The sequence below is a fragment of the Balaenoptera musculus genome, chromosome 4, assembly GCF_009873245.2.
Source record: "Balaenoptera musculus isolate JJ_BM4_2016_0621 chromosome 4, mBalMus1.pri.v3, whole genome shotgun sequence".
In the NCBI taxonomy this organism is placed as follows: Eukaryota; Metazoa; Chordata; class Mammalia; order Artiodactyla; family Balaenopteridae; genus Balaenoptera; species Balaenoptera musculus.
In genome coordinates this window covers 50,626,657-50,647,732 of record NC_045788.1, presented here as the reverse complement: position 1 = coordinate 50,647,732, position 21,076 = coordinate 50,626,657, and the positions used below count along the sequence as shown (strand labels likewise).

General features: G+C 36.1%; 1 protein-coding gene across 9 annotated transcripts in view; it reads right to left on the bottom strand.

Annotated features, from left to right (window-relative positions):
- Positions 1-21,076, bottom strand: part of ECT2 (epithelial cell transforming 2) — a 64,061-nt gene that overhangs the window by 17,731 nt on the left and 25,254 nt on the right. For all 9 annotated transcript variants that reach the window (XR_005019754.1, XR_005019753.1, XR_005019756.1 and 6 more), the window contains 6 exons: positions 15,631-15,699; positions 14,383-14,493; positions 13,629-13,725; positions 11,603-11,684; positions 8,719-8,797; positions 8,205-8,324 (listed from right to left, as the gene is read on the bottom strand). Coding sequence is in view for 4 of the 9 variants with exons in the window: in XM_036851354.1 (XP_036707249.1) it covers positions 8,205-8,324; positions 8,719-8,797; positions 11,603-11,684; positions 13,629-13,725; positions 14,383-14,493; positions 15,631-15,699 (558 nt within the window). In the remaining 5 variants the exon portion in view is untranslated. The remainder of the gene's footprint in view (positions 1-8,204; positions 8,325-8,718; positions 8,798-11,602; positions 11,685-13,628; positions 13,726-14,382; positions 14,494-15,630; positions 15,700-21,076) is intronic.

Genomic DNA, 21,076 nt, shown 5'->3' with positions numbered 1-21,076 from the left:
GTACTATTTGAATATACTTTTAATTTAGTTAAGCAAAATAAATAATTTTAAGGTTCATTTTTAAAAAGGAAAGACAATGACAAGTGCTAATATTGATGATACAAATGCTAGTCCATCAAGGTAAAAACTCAAAGTACAGATACATCACCTGTCATGTTTAAGTGAAGTCAGTTTAGATCTTATCTATTTTAAATGCTTCTAACTTTTACCATTCTCTTCATTCCAAATTTGCTCAAAGTTTTGTTTTTTTTTAAACAAACAAGCTAAAGAATAAGAGTTTATAAATCTAAAAGTCCAAATTATAAATCTGGAGTCCAAATTTAATGTTAGCAATAGAAATGTTACAGTTAATGTGATTCTGACATGCAGACTAAGAGAGAGTAGAACAAAAAGTCACTGAATTCAGGAAGATGAAGGAAGTGAGAGGCCAGGGTATCAGACAACAGACTTGGAGGCTACAAGGAATGACCAATGGCAGGAATTAAAATGGAAGGTAAGTCAATGAGCCAGTTGTAGAAGACTTCACAAAACTTGAAGGGGATGTAGAATAAAAAAATTTAAAGTAAGCCTCAACTATCTAAGGATTAAGAGGATAAAGACCAGAATGGATTAGCAAAGGAAGTACAGATAACCTCACCTATTAGATGAATGGAGCCAGCTGACCTATGAACAGTCAACAGGAAAAACTTACAAAAGCTTAAATGAAAGCAAATAAACAGAACTACGAAGCAGCTACATGGTACTCAGTGAACATGATACTGCAGATTCAAATAAAATATGATCAAAAATTGACTCTACCTAGCCCCTGTTCTCAAAAGCAGAGCAGGCTAAAGCTCTCATTATGGGGAGACAAGTAGTTCAGAATTATCTGCCTCATGATTTTTTATAACTTTCTCAGTTCAGGGTAAGGTCAATTGTGTACAGTATTTTCACTGCCTTTACTTTTGTGTTTTGTGACAGTACTGACCAAATGAAAATACCATTTTTCACTAACCTCACAACAACAAAACTCTTTAACACAAGTAAATTTTTGGTGAGATTTTATTGCACCTGTAACTGTACTTGGCTTGTTCTCTAAGATTCCCTTGTATTTATACTTTAAAAACTAATGTGCAGGAGACCTTCAAGATGGCGGAGGAGTAAGACCCAGAGATCATCTTCCTCCCCACAAATACACCAGAAATACATCTACGTGTGGAACAACTCCTACAGAACATCTACTGAATGCTGCCAGAAGACCTCAGACTTACCAAAAGGCAAGAAACTCCCCACGTACCTGGGTAGGGCAAAAGAAAAAAGAAAAAACAGAGACAAAAGAATAGGGACGGGACCTGCACCAGTGGGAGGGAGCTGTGAAGGAGGAAAAGTTTCCACACATTAGGAAGCCCGTTCACTGGTGGAGACAGGGGGGTGCGGGGGGGAAGCTTCAGCGCCATGGAGGAGAGTGCAGCAACAGGGGTGCAGAGGGCAAAGCGGAGAGATTCCCACATAGAGGATTGGTGCCAACAAGCACTCACCAGCCCGAGAGGCTTGTCTGCTCACCCGCCAGGGTGGGCGGGGGCTGGGAGCTGAGGCTCGGGCTTCGGAGGTTGGATCCCAGGGAGAGGACTGGGGTTGGCTGCGTGAACACAGCCCAAAGGGGCTAGTGCGCCACAATTAGCCGGGAGGGAGTCCGGGAAAAAGTCTGGAACTGCCGAAGAGGCAAGAGATCATTGTTTTGGGGTGCATGAGGAGAGGGGATTCAGAGCACCGCCTAAATGAGCTCCAGAGACAGGCGCAAGCCGCTGCTATCAGCATGGACCCCAGAGACGGGCATGAGACGCTAAGGCTGCTGCTGCAGCCACCAAGAAGCCTGTGTGCGAGCACAGGTCACTATCCACACTGCCCCTCCCGGGAGCCGGTGCAGCCCACCACGGCCAGGCTCCCGTGATCCAGGGACAACTTCCCCGGGAGAACGCACGGCGCGCCTCAGGCTGGTGCAACGCCACATGGGCCTCTGCCGCCGCAGGCTCGCCCCACATCCGTACCCCTCCCTCTCCCCGGCCTGAGTGAGCCAGAGCCCGCAAATCAGCTGCTCCTTTAACCCCGTCCTGTCTGGGTGGGAACAGATGTGCTCAGGCAACCTACACGCAGAGGCGGGGCCAAATCCAAAGCTGCAACCCAGGAGCTGTGGGAACACAGAAGAGAAAGGAAATCTCTCCCAGCAGCTTCAGGAGCAGCAGACTAAATCTCCACAGTCAATCTGATGTACGGTGCATACGTGGAATACCTGAATAGACAACGAATCATCCCAAATTGAGGAGGTAGACTTTGGGAGCAACTGTAGGCTTGGGGTTTGCTTTCTGCATCTCATTTGTGTCTGGTCTTATGTTTATCTTAGTTTAGTATTTATAGAGTTTATTATCATTGGTAGATTTGTTTATTGCTTTGGTTGCTCTCTTTCTTTTCTTTTCTTTTTTTAATATATAGATTTTTCTTCCCTTTTCTCTTTTTGTGAATGTGTATGTGTATGCTTCTTTGTGTGATTCTGTCTGTATAGCATTGCTTTTACCATTTGTCCTAAGGCTCTGTCTGTCTGCTTTTTTTTTTTTAAGTATAGTTTTTGATGCTTGTTATCATTGGTGGATTTGTTCTTTGCTTTGGTCACTCTCTTCTTTCTTTCTTTTCTTTTTTTTAATTACTTCCTTTTTTTATTTTTAATAACATTTTTATTTTTTATTTTAATAACTTTATTTTATTTATTTTTCTTTCTTTCTTTATGTCTTTTTTTCCTCCCTTTTCTTCTGAGCCATATGGCTAACAGGGTCTTGGTGCTCCAGCCAGGTGTCAGGCCTGTGCCTCTGACGTGGGAGAGCCGAGTTCAGGACACTGGTCTACCAGAGACCTCTCGGCTCCACGTGATATCAAACGGTGAAAGCTCTCCCAGAGATCTCCATCTCAACGCTAAGGCCCAGCTCCACTCAACGACCAGCAAGCTACAGGGCTGGACACCCTATGCCAAACAACTAGCAAGACAGGAACACAACCCTACCCATGAGCAGAGAGGCTGCCTAAAATCATAAGGTCACAGACACCACAAAACACACCACCGGATGTGGTCATCATGTCCACCAGAAAGACAAGATCCAGCCTCATCCACCAGAACACAGGCACCAGTCCCCTCCACCAGGAAGCCTACAAAACCCACTGAACCAACTTTAGCTACTGGGGGCAGACACCAAAAACAATGCGAACTACAACCCTGCAGCCTGTGAAAAGGAAACCCCAAACACAGTAAGTTAAGAAAAATGAGAAGACAGAGAAACACACAGCAGATGAAGGAGCAAGGTAAAAACCCACCAGACCAAACAAATGAAGAGGAAATAGGCAGTGTACCCGAAAAAGAATTCAGAGTAATGATAGTAAAGATGATCCAAAATCTTGGAAATAGAATGGAGGAAATACAAGAAGTGTTTAACACGGAAATAGAAGAACTAAAGAGCAAACAAACAATGATGAACAGCGCAATAAATGAAATTTAAAACTCTCTAGAAGGAATCAATAGCAGAGTAACTGAGAAAGAAGAACGGATAAGTGACCTGGAAGATAACATAGTGGAAATAACTACCACAGAGCAGAAGAAAAAAAGAATGAAAAGAACTGAGGACAGTCTCAGAGACCTCTGGGACAACATTAAACACACCAACATTCAAATTATAGGGGTCCCAGAAGATGAAGAGAAAAAGAAAGGGACTGAGAAAATATTTAAAGAGATTATAGTTGAAAAGTTCCCTAATATGGGAAAGGAAATAGTCAATCAAATCCAGGAAGCACAGAGAGTCCCATACAGGATAAATCCAAGGAGAAACACGCCAAGACACAAATTAATCAAACTATTAAAAATTAAATACAAAGAAAAAATATTAAAAGCAGCAAGGGAAAAACAACAATTAACATACAAGGGACTCCCCATAAGGTTAACAGCTGATCCTTCAGCAGAAACTCTGCAAGCCAGAAGGGAGTAGCGGGACATATTTAAAGTGATGAAAGGGTAAAACCTACAACCAAGATTACTCTACCCAGCAAGGATCTCATTCAGATTCAACAGAGAAATTAAAACATTTACAGACAAGCAAAAGCTAAGAGAATTCAACACCACCAAACCAGATTTACAACAAATGCTAAAGGAACTTCTCTAGGCAGGAAAAACAAAAGAAGGAAAAGACCTACAGTAACAAACCCAAAACAATTAAGAAAATGGTAATAGGAACATACATATCGATAACTACCTTAAATGTAAATGGATTAAATGTTCCAACCAAAAGACACAGACTGGCTGAATGGATACAAAAACAAGACCTGTATATATGCTGTCTACAAGAGACTCACTTCAGACCTAGGGACACATACAGACTGAAAGTGAGGGGAAGGAAAAAGATATTCCATGCAAAAGAAAGCTGGAGTAGCAATTCTCGTATCAGACAAAATAGAGTTTAAAACAAAGACTATTACAAGAGACAAAGAAGTACACTACATAATGATCAAGCAATCAATCCAAGAAGATATAACAATTGTAAATATTTATGCACCCAACATAGGAGCACCCCAATGCATAAGGCAAATGCTAACAGCCATAAAAGGAGAAATCGACAGTAACACATTCATAGTAGGGGACTTTAACACCCCACTTTCACCAATGGACAGATCATCCAAAATGAAAATAAATAAGGAAACACAAGCTTTAAATGACACATTAAACAAGGTGGACTTAATTGATATTTATAGGACATTCCATCCAAAACAACAGAATACACTTTCTTCTCAAGTGCTTATAGAACATTTCCCAGGATAGATCATATCTTGGGTCACAAATAAAGCCTTGGTAAATTTAAGAAAATTGAAATCGTATCAAGTATCTTTTCCGACCACAACACTATCAGACTAGATATCAATTACAGAAAAAAATCTGTAAAAAATACAAACACATGGAGACTGAACAGTACACTAGTAAAGAACCAAGAGATCACTGAAGAAATCAAAGAGGAAATCAGAAAATACCTAGAAACAAATGACAATGAAAACATGATGACCCAAAACCCATGGGATGCAGCAAAAGCAGTTCTAAGAGGGAACTTTATAGCAATACAATCCTACCTCAAGAAAGAAGAAACATCTCAAATAAAGAACCTAACCTTACACCTAAAGCAATTAGAGAAAGAAGAACAAAAAAACCCCAAAGTTAGCAGAAGGAAAGAAATCATAAAGATCAGATCAGAAATAAATGAAAAAGAAATGAAGGAAACAATAGCAAAGATCAATAAAACTAAAAGCTGGTTCTTTGAGAAAGTAAACCAAATTGATAAACCATTAGCCAGACTCATCAAGAAAAAAAAGGGAGGGCTTCCCTGGTGGCACAGTGGTTGAGAGTCTGCCTGCCAATGCAGGGGACACAGGTTCGTGCCCCGGTCCGGGAATATCCCACATGCCGCGGAGCGGCTAGGCCCGTGAGCCACAACTACTGAGCCTGCGCGTCTGGAGCCTGTGCTCCACAACGGGAGAGGCCGCGACAGTGAGAGGTCCGCACACCGCGATGAAGAGCGGCCCCCGCTCGCCGCAACTGGAGCAAGCCCTCGCACAGAAACGAAGACCCAACACAGCCAAAAATAAATAAATAAATAAATTTTTAAAAAAAGGGAGAAGACTCAAATCAATAGAATTAGAAATGAAATAGGAAAAGTAACAACTGACAATGCAGAAAATACAAAGGATTATGAGCGATTACTGCAAGCAACTATATTCCAAGAAAATGGACAACCTGGAAGAAATGGACAAATTCTTAGAAACGCACAACCTTCTGAGACTGAACCAGGAAGAAACAGAAAATATGAACAGACCAATCACAAGCACTGAAATTGAAACTATGATTAAAAATATTCCAACAAGCAAAAGCCCAGGATCAGATGGCTTCACAGGTGAATTCTATCAAACATTTAGAGAAGAGCTAACACCTATCCCTCTCAAACTCTTCCAAAATACAGCAGAGGGAGGAACACACCCAAATTCATTTTACGAGGCCACCATCACCATGATACCAAAACTAGACAAAGATGTCACAAAGAAAGAAAACTACAGGCCAATATCACTGATGAACACAGATGCAAAATTTCTTAACAAAATACTAGCAAACAGAATCCAACAGCACATTAAAAGGATCATACACCATGATCAAGTGGGGTTTATCCCAGGAATGCAAGGATTCTTCATTACACACAAATGCCCATTGACAGATGAATGGATGAAGAAGATGGAATATTACTCAGCCATAAAAAGGAACAAAATTGGGTCATTTGTAGAGACGTGGATGGATCTAGAGACTGTCATACAGAGTGAAGTAAGTCAGAAAGAGAGAAATATTGTATATTAATGCATATATGTGGAGCCTAGAAAAATGGTACAGATGAACCAGTTTGCAGGGCAGAAATAGAGACACAAATGTAGAGAACAAATGTTATGGACAACAAGGGGGAAAGTGGTGGTGTGATGAATTGGGAGATTGGGATTGACATATATACACTAATATGTATAAAATGGATAACTAATAAGAACCTGCTATATAAAAAAATAAATAAAATTGAAAAATTAAAAATAATAACCCAAAAAACCCAGAAAAACAAAGAGTCGTGTACCACATGTTCATTTCAGCTCTATTTATAATAGCCAGGACATGGAAGCAACCTAAGTGTCTGTCCATCAACAGATGAATGGATAAAGAAGATGTGGCACATATATACAATGGAATATTACTCAGCCATAAAAAGAAACAAAACTGAGTTATTTGTAGTGAGGTGGATGGACCTAGAGTCTGTCATACAGAGTGAAGTTAAGTCAGAAAGAGAAAAACAAATACCATATGGTAACACATATATATGGAATACAAAAAAAAAAAGGTTCTGAAGAACCTAGGGGCAGGACAGGAATAAAGATGCAGACGTAGAGAATGGACTTGAGGACACGGGGAGGGTGAAGGGTAAACTGGGACGAAGTGAAAGAGTGTCATGGACATATATACACTACCAAATGTAAAACTGACAGCTAGTGGGAAGAAGCCACATAGCATAGGGAGATCAGCTTGGTGCTTTGTGACCACCTAGTGGGGTGGGATAGGGATGGTGGGAGGGAGAAGCAAGCGGGAGGAGATATCGGGATATATGTATATGTACAGCTGATTCATTTTGTTATAAAGCAGAAACTAACACACCATTGTAAATCAATTATACTCCAATAAAGATGTTAAAAAAAAAAAACTAATGTGCATGATACAAGAGGGTAGCACTAGATAAGAAGTGAAGTAGAAAGGAATAAAAGGAAGAAGTATAAATTTTAAAGAAAAAGGCAACTCATCAAATCACTTCAATGAATGCAACAAAAAGTTACCCAATAACACAAATGTCAAATGAGTCTCCTGGTTAATGACTTTATCGTTAGAAGACAGAATGTGTTCTATCTTCTGAGATGAAAGAAAATACATTCCTTTATATCCCCCAATTAGACTGTTTAGTTGATTAAAAATACACGAATAAAAGAATGAAAGAAAGGGGTTGAAAAAGCACATAAATATAATTCAATCTGCCTGTAGGAGTAATATGGGGAAAAAATTTAATTTGGATAGATAAGAATTTTAGAATTAGAATCATTGCACCGCATCTGATAAACTGACAATTAACTCACTCTAAAACCTGCAGATTTAAGGAAGAAATCAGGGGATTATAAATTCATTATATTAAATAATCAAGTTATCTCCTTCTTCAACAAAATACTGATTTCTTTGCTGGAAAAATCTACTTAAATTTCAAAAAGAACTCATAATTATTTTGTAAATCTTGAAGAAATATACAGAGATACAAGAAGTTCCTAAAATTCTTCACCGAAGCATTTATTTGCATGGAAATAAACTAAATTTTCATTGTGACTTGGATTTGAAGTCATGAAAAATCATCACATTTCTTAATATTAGGCCTTCTCCTAAAAGCATTCAATTAATAGTATTAAATCAACAACCAGTCTCATCAAAAAAATGTGATTAAGTTCACTTTACTTTAAGCTTATTTACTTTAATCACTTAATTAAATTAAAGTTATTGTAATTAAATCAAGGTTTGGTTTTAAACATTCAGTGAAGTCACACAAAACAGCAATGTTATTATACTGTATTAAGGACAACTTTACCTCTAGGCAGTCATTGAAGAGGAAGAGGGTTACTTGTTCTCCTCTGTCACAGGGGTGCTCACCTAGAGAAACTGTTTCAACTCGCTGAACTAAGCTTCGGTGAGAAGATAAAAGATTAGCCTGAATAGATTGAAAATATTAATAAAAGAGATTACTTTATAGCAAATAATTTTTAAAAGTTAAAATTTAAAAGAAAGTTGTGTTGAGATTCTGTTTATATTATAACTGCAGAATTGAAATACAGCTGAGCCTTTAACAACACAGGTTTGAACTGTGCTGGTCCACTTATACACAGTTTTTTTTTTTCAATAAATAAGTACTACAGTACTACACGATCCACAGTTGGTTGAATCCATGAATACAGAACCACAGAAACAAAGAGCCAACTATAAAGTTATATGCAGATTTTCTACTGCACTGGTGGGGCAGGTGCCCTTAACTCCCAGTTGTTCAAGGGTCAACTGTTAACAAGAAAAAGAAAATAAGTTGACAATCATCAAAAATGAATACCTACTGGACATCCATCTACTTCATAAACAACATCGAAAATTTGCTTTTGAGCTTCTGTCTTTCTCTTATCCTCATTAATATGGCTGAAAAATTAATAAGGTTACTTTTAGAACAACAGACTATAAAAACTGTACATACATACATCTCGTGTCACAAACAAAAATCCTTCCATGTGAGTCTATCTTAATTTTGATACTTGTATCTGCTAAAATATTCCCTAAAAGTATCCCACTACATTAAAAAACATTTCATACAACCCTTCAGAAAAGTATATTTTGCTTTAGTCCTTACTATATTCTGTCTTTTTTTTAAACTATACTCACTATATACTTCCTAAAATACGTTACACTGGTATAAACTTCAGGTTAACATAATCTAACTGTAAGTTCAGGTAAGGTTTTATGCAAATCATTCCTAAGTCATATGCTAATCATTTCACTGAAATAAAAATTAAGACTACTGGACAAGATGGAATAAGGAGGAAAAAAATATACTCTGCCTGAAACAAGTAAAAAAAAAAAAACCATCAAAGTATAAAGAAACAGGGTTCTCAAGTCACTGGAAGTCAATTCTTGTGAGACAGGAAACAGTGCAAGGCCAATTATATCTTGTCTACGAAAGATATACTTTACACACAAAGACATAAATAGACTGAAAGTAAAATGATGAAAAAGAGCACAATATATTCTCAAGTGTACATGGAACATTCCCCAGGATAAGCCATAAAATAGGCCTCAAAAAGTTTGAAAGGACTGAAATAATACAAAGTATATTTTCCATAAACAATGAAGTGAAATCAGAAATTGATAACAAAAGGAAACTTTGAAAATTCACAAATATGTGGGAATTAGCCAAAACACTCCTACACAACCAATGGATCAAGAAGTAATCACAAGGGAAATTAGAAAATACTTTCAGATAAACAAAAACACAAAATTTATGGAATATGACTAAAGCAATGGTTAAAGGGAAATTTATAGCTATAAAAGTGTACAATTAGGGGCTTCCCTGGTGGCACAGTGGTTGAGAATCTGCCTGCCAATGCAGGGGACACGGGTTGGAGCCCTGCTCTGGGAAGATCCCACATGCTGCAGAGCAACTAAGCCTGTGCGCCACAACTTCTGAGCCTGTGCTCTAGAGCCCACGTGCCACGACTACTGAAGCCTGCACGTCTAGAGCCTGTGCTCCACAACAGGAGAAGCTACCACAATGAGAAGCCCGCGCACCGCAATGAAGAGTAGCCCCCGCTCGCCACAACTAGAGAAAGCCCGCGCACAGCAACGAAGACCCAGTGCAGCCAAAAATAAATAAATAAATAAATTTAAAGAAGTGGAAAAAAAAGAAGTGTACAATTAAAAAAATGATCTCAAATCAGTATCCTAACCTTCTACTGTAAGACACTGGGGGGCAGGGGGGAAGAGGAAGCTAAATCTAAAGCAAGCAGGAAAAAAGGAAATCATAAAGATCAGAGTGAAAATGAATGAAATAGAGAATATAAAAATAATAGAAAAAAATCAACAAAACTAAAAGCTTTTTTCTTTTATGAAAATATGTTAACACTCACTGCTTAATTCGTAGTTCATAGAAAGGATCAAGGAAAATAATGTGTGAGTATGTTAAACCACAAAGTGTTGAAAAACACTATCATCCTGATCCCAAAATAACAAAGCAAAAGCATGAAGGCTGGCTGATTAACATATAATATATAAACATAAGTAAAAGCCAAAATATGTATAATGCTTTCAGCAGCAACAGAAGCTGGTATTCATTAATTTGAGCATTATACTACTGCTGGATCCTTTCACTAGAGCTAGTAACGTTTCTCTCTAGGAGCTCCTTTGCAAGTATTTTTAAGAAACGCTATTTCACATAGAAGCACCTCATGGAATCTCAGAAATCATTTAAATCTATTGAATATGCTTATATGTAAAGCTCAAAGAGGTGACATGCCCTCGCCCTTCATGAAGCAAAACAATGAACAGCAACAGAGTTTTCAATTCTGATCATATTAGTCAGGAAAAAATCATTTCTGATCAGTGCTATGTCTCCAAGTTAAACCTACAGTAAACAGCTTAAATTTAACAATCAAGTTCCCTAGTAAATTTCTTTGAGTGTATACTTTTAATACATCTCCAACAAACCGTATCAATTTAATTCCATAGAATTCAAAGTAAGAAACAAAAAGTCAAAGCTAATGTGAAAAAAGTATTATAAACTTCTTCTTTTCATCATGGTCAAATTCCCAATTTCCATTTGGGTAGCTTATAAGAATATGAAGACAAAAACAAGCTAAGACTGGAGGTATATGAAGAAAATGTCTACTAGTGTATTTATAACATTTTCAAATTTCTAAACCATTGTTACTCTCTGCATAATAGTTCAATACCGGGCTTCCCTGGTGGCGCAGTGGTTGGGAGTCTGCCTGCCAACACAGGGGACACGGGTTTGAGCCCCGGTCTGGGAGGATCCCACATGCCGCAGAGCAACTAGGCCCGTGAGCCACAATTACTGAGCCTGCGCGTCTGGAGCCTGTGCTCCGCAACAAGAGAGGCCGCGATGGTGAGAGGCCCGCGCACCGCGATGAAGGGTGGCCCCCACTTGCCGCAGCTGGAGAAAGCCCTCGCGCAGAAACGAAGACCCAACACAGCCATAAATAAATAAATAAATAAATAAATAATAGTTCAATACCTTCAGAAATATGTTTTTAATTATTGTATGCTTAACAATACTTCTAACATTTTAATGTGTGACTACACTACTATAAAATAATTTAGATACTATTACAGAATTTTGCTATTGATATTTTTCTCACCATCTATGATTCTAATTGTTCTACCAATTCCATTCTAAATCTAAGGAGCAATAAAAAATTGAAATAATGTACTTACGTCATTACCTCCTTTAGTGATCCAATAGCTTTTTCTAGAGTGCTTTTGTCAGGATTTTCTTCAGCTGTATGCTTCTTAAGATCTGTAATGATAAAATGTTTTCTCTATGATTAAAAAAAATTCAGTGGTTTTCCAACTATGACTTAAAAATGCTGTCCACTTTGACAGATACAGGTTGATTAATTTTTAAAAAATAATATCTAACTTTTACTTTTAAAAATGTTTTATGCAATGTTTCCTTTTAAGAGCTCTCTTCTTAAATGTATTAAAGTTTCCATGTTTTTTCGTTGACTAAATTTCCAGAATATGTAACAGATTTTCTTACACTATTTCAATTCCCTTCTAGTAAAGCTTGAGGACTCCCAGATTCTTCAAACTCTCTCCATAGTGCTGAAGGAAAACACATGATTCTCAATTAGCTAAGAAATCATTATATATGCTATATTTCATAGCGGGGTCCATGGCTCCATCACAGAGAGCAGTTGGTGTCCTCAAGAGATGGTTTTTTTTAGTTTGTAGGTTCATGAGATGCTTACACTTTGACTCTTCTTATCCAAGTTGCTTATAATGTTCCATCTAACCGTTTGTTCCCTAATACCAGGTCCACCTAATCTTTTAAGTGGAATGATAGAAGAAAGGCTTAGAAATCAAGTTCATTTTAGTCATGACAACATTTGATGGGATTCCTATAAGTACTTAATGAAACAATAATGAAGATAAATTAAAAAAATACCCTGCTTTGTAAAGTTAAAAGTTCACGTATTCATATATTCTTCTTATAATCTGTAAAACAGGATAGCTTTTAAAGACTGGGGAAATCATCTCATATGCTAGTAATTCTGAACTACATTAGATAACCTCAAAGAGAATAAAAATGATCAATTTTTGTAGTTACAACCATAACTCATAGCTTAACCAATATACTTTAAAGACAATAATAGATTAAATAGTCACAAATTTAGCCTCCTTATCTGCTACACACACTACTGTAGTTAAGGTTTGGGGACCAAAATGCTTTATTATACTTATTCCTATTTGTAATTTAATTTTCATACTTAAATTTAAAAAATATAAAAATTGACTGTCCTGGGCTTCCCTGGTGGCAGAGTGGTTGAGAATCTGCCTGCCAATGCAGGGGACACGGGTTCGAGCCCTGGTCTGGGAAGATCCCACATGCCACGGAGCAACTAGGCCCATGAGCCACAATTACTGAGCCTGTGCATCTGGAGCCTGTGCTCCGCAACAAGAGAGGCCGCGATAGTGAGAGGCCCGCGCACCGCGATGAAGAGTGACCCCCACTTGCCGCAACTAGAGAAAGCCCTCGCACAGAAACGAAGACCCAACACAGCCATAAATAAATAAATAAACAAATAAATTAAAAAATTAAAAAAAAAAAATTGACTGTCCTAGAACTATTCACTACTTTAGTCAGGCAAATATAAAAGCATATAAATATGCCTTTCTTTTCATGCAGCCATAATTTATTCATATTTATTCATAAAAATTGACTCTGCTATAAAAATCTCTTTCATTGATATCTGTAGTTTAAGTTTTAGAATAAATGGATGTATGTTTCAAGAGTGTTCTGCACAATGTAAGAAAAAAAAAGCATAAAATGAAGCATAAAGAACTTTTACTAAGATTCAGAAAAAGACTAAATAACTTGAGACATATTAATCATCTCTGATCTTGTGATTTTGTGGGTGAATTTCGTGTGGATGTCAACTGATTGTGAAATCAGTGATGCACCATGAAATATAAGAAGACTTTTAGTAGAGAGACAAAGAGTACAATACTAGTCAATATAACTGACATCACAACAAATAAAGCATTTTAAGCCAGAGTGAATTTCTGTAGCACCAGTGATTATTCAGATTATCCATAAAGATATTTCCTATGTAAAAGATATAAGTTTTAAAGCTGAAACCTAAGAGCATTTTGAAAATAAGAAATTTTTCAAATTTTTTAGAACAAAACAATTCCATAGAAACATCCAAAATTGTCTGGAAACAGATCAGACAAGTACCATTTAAAAGTAATGCAACACTGGGTAACCTCTGTACTGGTCGGATGAGAAGTTCAACAAGGCTTTGCCGTCCACATTCTGGTTTAGCTTGGTTTATCTGAAAGGAATTAATTTATTCAATAATTACTTAAAAGGTTTTCTCCAAAGATTAGACATTACATTTATTAGATTACACTTTTATCATTTGTGCCCTGATAAGAACTAACAGGAGAAGTAGGGTGGCAGTTGTTCTCTGGCAGATTACTGTGGCTAAATAGTCCCCCAAGGCCTGAAATGGCCTCCTGGCAAGCCAAGGACTAACACCTTAAACAGAGAGTGAGTTCTCTAAGCACTCGTATACATTTCATTTGAGTTTCTCTTACATCTACACCATTCAAAAGAAAAAAAACAAATTTAAAATATTAATTATGCTGATACCATTTGGATAAACAAAGTAAGGCACTGGTAAGAAAATAAAATCATCAAAAGCAAAACAAAACTCATCGGAAAATTTTTAGAGGTGTTTGAGAACTAAAACGTGCATAAATTTAAAAAGAAAAAAAAAAAAACCACAGACAACACTCATATTCATTCAGCTGCCTCTTGGATCCTGCTTGTAGCATGTCAAAACTTGAGAAGCCAAACATCACTGCCACTCTCAGGCAAAGCTAAAGTTAACAGATAACATTAAGGTGTTCTTACATGGATACATTTTTACTAAAAGTATAATTTTAATGAACTCCTTAGATTTTTATTTGAAAGAAATGTACATTACCTTCAGAAAAGCATGAAATCTTGGTTTCTGTTTTTCACATTTAATAATTGTTTCCTTGCTCATTTCAAAGAAGTTCACAAAGGGAGGGTACGTTTTTACCAAATCTTTTGACTAGCAACAATTAAAAAAAAACAACACATTAACTGGTAATGGATGTTACCCTTAGTCAATGAAACTTAAAATTGAATAATCAATAGTCAAAATCTGACATACTGGACCCAAAATAAAAGTTTAAAATAAGTTTCTTCTCAAGTTAAGTACAGGAATTTATTTTATAAACTTTTCACTAACTACTGAGTTAACTGCTAAACAAAATGCATCAATTGGTACCCAGAGCCTAAAGCCTGAAAAGCAAATAAAGACTCAAAAAGAAAAAGAAGTATATTAAAGCTTATAGTATTGATATAAACATGACAAAGTTTTAAAACTTCTATAAATTCAGAGTATAGTAATTATAGTTGATCTATGCAGAATCCAAGAACATGCTATTATCTACTGAAGGATCCAAACCACCATTAAAAGACCAACTGTACTGGGTAAAATGAAAACAAAAAAAAGGAAAATGTCTTGACTAATTGAGACTAACAGGTATCAAAAAGATATGGGACAATAATTTGCATATTTGGAATTCTCAACCAACCAGAAAAAAAACATCTAAGGGATATAGGGTAAAGATTAAAGTTAGGAGACCTCGGAAAACAAAAATAAATGGGCAAGAATCCAAGGCAGTGAAACTTATAAATCATATCCAAAGAGACTGACAGAAATTTATAAATCCTATTCACAGCACCTCATCCAAAATTAATATACTTTATTTGATAAACTATGTTGTTCTTATCTTAGAGACGAAACAGTTCATTAGAAACTTTTATGCAGACACAAAGACAGTAAAAACTGCTATCAACTAAGGAAAGAAATGACTAAAATTCGATTACTGAAAAATTTTAAAAAATCATTAATCTGTGGCTATTTATAAGAGGCAAATAACATGATATATAGTAAAATGTTTGTAGCACAATACAACAATTAGTGTTCCTAATGATGACCTTAAGCTATCAAGAAAGTGTTAGACTGTATATAGAAGGCATGTTTCAGAAGACAAGAACACTTCTAATATATTTTACAAACACAACTATGTCAAAGTGTTTAAAAAGCTCTCACATTTAAACAGGTAACTTTCATTCCCTGCCAGTCCTTGTTGAGATGATACTTTAATCTGAAAACTTAAAAAAGAAATAAAATACTTACATATTTAAGAAAGATATCACCAATACTTTTGCTCTCATCCCAATTAACAATAAGGTCTTCAAGATCATCCTGAAAAAACACAAAATGGGACTAGGAGATTGATTTTGACAATCCCTTTAACATCTTTTAATATTTAAGATATTCATTTGAAAGATGCACTTTACAATGTATCTTAATTTGATGTGTATAACAATTAATAACATTCTTTCTCCTCAATAAGAAATTAACTTTTTGACTATGAGGAAAATATCCTTTGAAAAATAATTAGGAAAATATAAAGAATGTCAAGTCAATAAGACTTAAGTCTAGGGACTTCCCTGGGTGGCGCAGTGGTTAAGAATCCACCTGCCAATGCAGGGGACAAGGGCTCAAGCCCTGATCCGGGAAGATCCCACATGCCGTGGAGCAACTAAGCCCGTGAGCTGCAACTACTGAGCCCGCGCACCACAACTACTGAAGCCCACGCACCTAGGGCCCATGCTCCGCAACAAGAGAAGCCACTGCAATGAGAAGCCCGTGCACTGCAACGAAGAGTAGCCCCCACTTGCCGCAACTAGGAAAAAGCCCGTGAGCAGCAGCAAAGACCCAACGCAGGCAAAAACAAAAAAATAAAAATAAATAAATTTATTAAAAAAAAAAAAGACTAAGTCTAACTTCCCAGTATGATGTGGTAGTTCAGTATCTTTTCTAATTATTAACTATAAAGCTGATGGTGTGATTAATTATAGAATTAATTAATTATAGAAAACTACTTTTGATCTTGCTGCTGAAGCATCAGCCATTAGAAACTGTAATCTATCACGGGGTCAGCAAACTTTACTTAAAGGGACAGAAGGTAAGTATTTTAAGGCTTGCAGGCCACAAGGTTTCTGTCACACGTCCTCAACTCTGTCCTTGTAGAGTGGAAGGAGCCATAGATAATACATAAATGATTGTGTGTGGCTGTGTATCAATAAAACTTTCCTTATCAAAACAAGCAAAACTTTACCAAAATCCTAAATTGGCTGGATTTGGTCCACTGACTATAGTTTGCTAATCCCTGGCCTATAAAATTTCTCAATCATCATCCTAAAATACTACATATTTGCAAAAATTTAGAAGACACTTAAAAGCTTTCTAGGATAATAAAATAAAACACAAATCAGATGATAAAATGAGATGCCAAGAAATGACACGCCCTAATTGAAATCCTAAAAGTGACTTTAAAGTAGAAATTAATCAATAAACTTATACAAGAGCTTTTCAAAGTGTTACATGCAGACCCCCCCCCAAACACACATTTTTAGTGGGATCCATGAGATTAAACTATTTTTATTACAATACTAAGGCATTATTTGACTTTTTTATTCTAATTCTCTCATAAGGATACAACAGAGTTTTCTAGAGGCTATACATATGATGTGTGATACTGCAACAGAATGAATTAAGAAGTAGGCAGGAGAAATAGTCTTCTATTAAGCCAGACAGAAAAAAAAACCATAAACCAACATCACTCCTCACTATTTCTGTTTTGGAAATTAGTTATTTTTCAAAAAGAACATGTTATTTATGCTATCATATAATGAGTCATTATTACTTTAAATTTATTAATGTATGTTTTTAAAATTGGATATCCACACAAAAAAAGATGAACTTAAACCCTCACCTCAGCCAAAAATGAACTCAAGATCAGTTCTAGACCTAATTGTAAGAGTTAAAACAATACAACCTCTAGAAGAAAATATAGGAGAAAATCTTCAAAACCTTGGGTTAGGAAAAAATTTCTTAGATATGACACCAAAAGCACATTACATTTTAAAAAATGGATAAACAGGACTTCATCAAAATTAAAACTTTTGGTACTTCAAAAGACACCCCTAAATAAATGAAATGACAAGCAACAACAGGCTGGGAGGAAATACCTGCAAAACACATAGCTGATAAAGGACTTGTATCTATAGTTTACAGAGAACTCTTACAACTCAGTAAGACAACAAACAACCCAACCAAAAAATGGGCACCAGATCTAAGCACACATTTCACAAAGGTAATATATGAATGGCTAACAAGCACATGAAAAGATGCTCAACATCATTAATCATTAGGGAAATGTAAATCAAAATCACTTCACATCCCAGAATGGCTATAAAAGAAAAAGGATAAGTATTGGCAAGAACGTGTAGAAATCTGAACTCTTATACATTACTGGTGAGAATATAAAATGATGTAAAAACCTGGCAGTTTCTCAAAAATTTTAAATATAAGACTACCAATATGACCTAGCAATTCTACTACTCCTAAGTATCTACGGAAGAGAATGAAAGCATGCTCAAACGAAGATTTGCACATAATGTTCGTATCAGCATTATTCCTAACAGCCAAAAACTGAAAACAACCTAAATTTCCATCAGTTGGTGAATGGATAAAGAAATGTAGCATAGCCGTATAGTAGACTATTATCTGGCCACAGAAAGGAACAAACTACTAACGTACTAAATCATAGATGAAATTCAAGAATATGCTAAGTGAAAGAAGCCAGACATACGACACCACATATTATATATTCACATTTATATGAAGTGTCTAGAAAAGGCAAATTCATAAGAAAGTAGATTAGTGGTTGCCTGGACCCGGGGCTAGGAATTGGGATTAACTACAAATGGGTATGAAGGATCTTAATGGGGAAGGTGAAATGCTCTAAAATGGATTTATGGTGGTGGTTGCATGACTTGGTAAAGTTATTAAAATCATTGAATCGTATATTTTAAAAAGGTTGAATTTAAAGATGTAAAATGTACCTCAATACAGCTGTTAAAAAAACTGAGGCATCTTTAAAAATACTATTCAATTTTTGTTTTAATTTCAAAAAGAGTTAATACCAATAGATAAAACCCATATAAACATAAGTTCCTCAGTCATTTTTAAGAACGAAAAGGGACCCTGAGACCAAATAATTTAAGAACCACTACCCTATATTCTGCAGATTCAGAAAAGCCAAAAGGAAAAAAATTTACTTCCAATAGCATAAAGGTGAACTCAAGCAAGAATAATTTAACAGCTCACAGAGTCAAGAACTAAGATTTAACTGTTTAAAATTGCACTTGAAAGAAACAAAAGAAGAAAAAGATTATAAATAAGACTAATCTTGGAACAATATAATGTAGTGAATTCTGGCACTGACCAGTTAGTTTTAAATACTGGTTCTAGAGCCTGTTAGTTTTGTGCTGTTAGGCAAGTTACTTAACCTTAAAGTGCTTCAATTTTCTACTATGAAAACTGAGGATAGTAATGACTATCTCATAAAGGATTAAATTAGTTAATATTTGTATAGCACTTAGAAGAAACCCTAACCCTAACCCTATAGTAGTGCTCAATAAGCTATTAACTATATTTTCCTATGTATTTAATATAAATAAGGGAGATATTTGGAAAACTGTGATGCAAAAAAAAAAAAAAACTTATAGCTCTGCCAATATAATCTAGTGGTACATTTTTAAAGTGTAAAAAATTACAGGATGACTGCATATACTTATATAAGAATATTGTTATCAGAAAGCAAAATAATCTCTAGGGGATCTGAAAAATAGTCTACTGTTTCTGGTTAACCTTTAAATCCTCGTGCTTGTTGATTAAATAAAGATCTCTGCCCTAATCAACTGTTAGTTCAGGGACTAAGTAAAGAAACTAAGGCTTAGAGACATTAATTTGTCCCAAATCACACAGTTGTGAACTAGTATTCATACTCAGGCTTGTCTGACTCCTGATTCTATGTCATTCTACTTGATCTGCACCACAGTTCTCCCCATCAGAAACGGGGAGTCAGGTGGGCAGGCGAGCCCCAAAGAGCATTATTCATAGTGCCACCATTTCTTACAATGTTTCTGTAGGAATATGCTTGACTCAGTTTCGTACAGACCCTGGGACATGTCTCCTCCTTGTCCATTACACAATTCTCCATCGGATGCTCCCAAAGTTACCTCCTGACCATAAGAAAGGGGAACTCTATAGTTCTAAGACATAGAGCATAGCTCCCAAAGCATATTGCAAAAGTAGAGGAAGTTGTAAGCAGATGGGATTAAGAAAGCTTAAGCTCCTTCCTTCTCTTCTTCCTCGCTAAGATTTCTTCTGTCCTGTTACCATCTATTTTTATACAAGATGGGTTTCTCTTTTGCTTAGCTAACAATACACCAAATTAACAGATTTCCCAGTATACACCTGTTCCTGAAACAAGTACAAGGTACCTTAGGACTTACACTAAATTAGCAAATAACAAAGCATAAACACAGAAAGAAAACCTTCTCCCTCCAACCCTTTCCTTTCTCTTTTGTTTCATCATAGTTCCATACAAAAGCAGGCATTTGCACATCAAGGACCAATGGTGATTAGCCCTGAAAAGGAAAAATTCACACATAGGAAAAGAGGTGTTCATAACAATCTCAAAAATTCTCAACTTAATCTAAATATTAGCATGCTAAAAGTTGGAGGCAAATTAAGAATAAGGCTAAAGGTATCCACATGATATCTAGGATGACAAAATACACTAAGTTCCAGTCCTGATTTGGACATTTAAAAGTAGCATGACCAATGTTCAGCAAATATTTACTGATAGAAATCTAAGTGCCAGACAATGGTTATAAACACAGTGGGTAAAAAATGATTCTAGTCCTTCACAAAACATCTAAACATTAGTTTACTTGCCTTCTGAATTTAGTTTATTGGTAATACGAATTGCTATTGTTATTTATTGACTGCTCAGTGTTAGGCACTATGCTTAGTGACTTATAAAAATGTAAAAATTGAGAATAAAAATTTCACAACCACCCATGATTCACATACTATACCCATTTTACAGATAAGAAAACTGAAGCAATTAAAGTTACCTTACTTCAAACCCAAATCTACTTTATTCCACAGTCCATCTCTGAAACCACTATGCAATGCTATAAAATACAGATACCAGTGCTTCCCAGGAATACCATACCAATAAGATGATATGAAAAACTGTACAAACCTAAGCCAAATTTACATGGTTTATTCATTTACATATTAAAAGAATAAATCTACAGCATGATAATCAAGACACAATACAGCATTAGTAAGTCAGGACATGGAAAGAAACTAAGTGTCCATAAATGAATTAATGGATAAAGAAAATGTGGTATATACAATGAAATATTATTCAGCCATGAAAAGAAGGTTATCCTGCCATCTGTGACAACATGGATGGACCCTGAGGGCATTATGCTACGTGAGATAAGTCAGAGAAAACAAATACTATATGATCTCACTTACAAGTGGAATCTTTAAAAAAAAAACCTCATAGATACAGAGAACAGATTGGTAGTTGCCAGAGGCAGGGGGAGGAGGGTGGGTGAAATGCGTAAAGGTGGTCAAAAGGTGCAAGCTTCCAGTTATAAGAAAAATAAGTCCTTAGGCTGTAATGTAGAGCATGGTGACTATAGTTAAC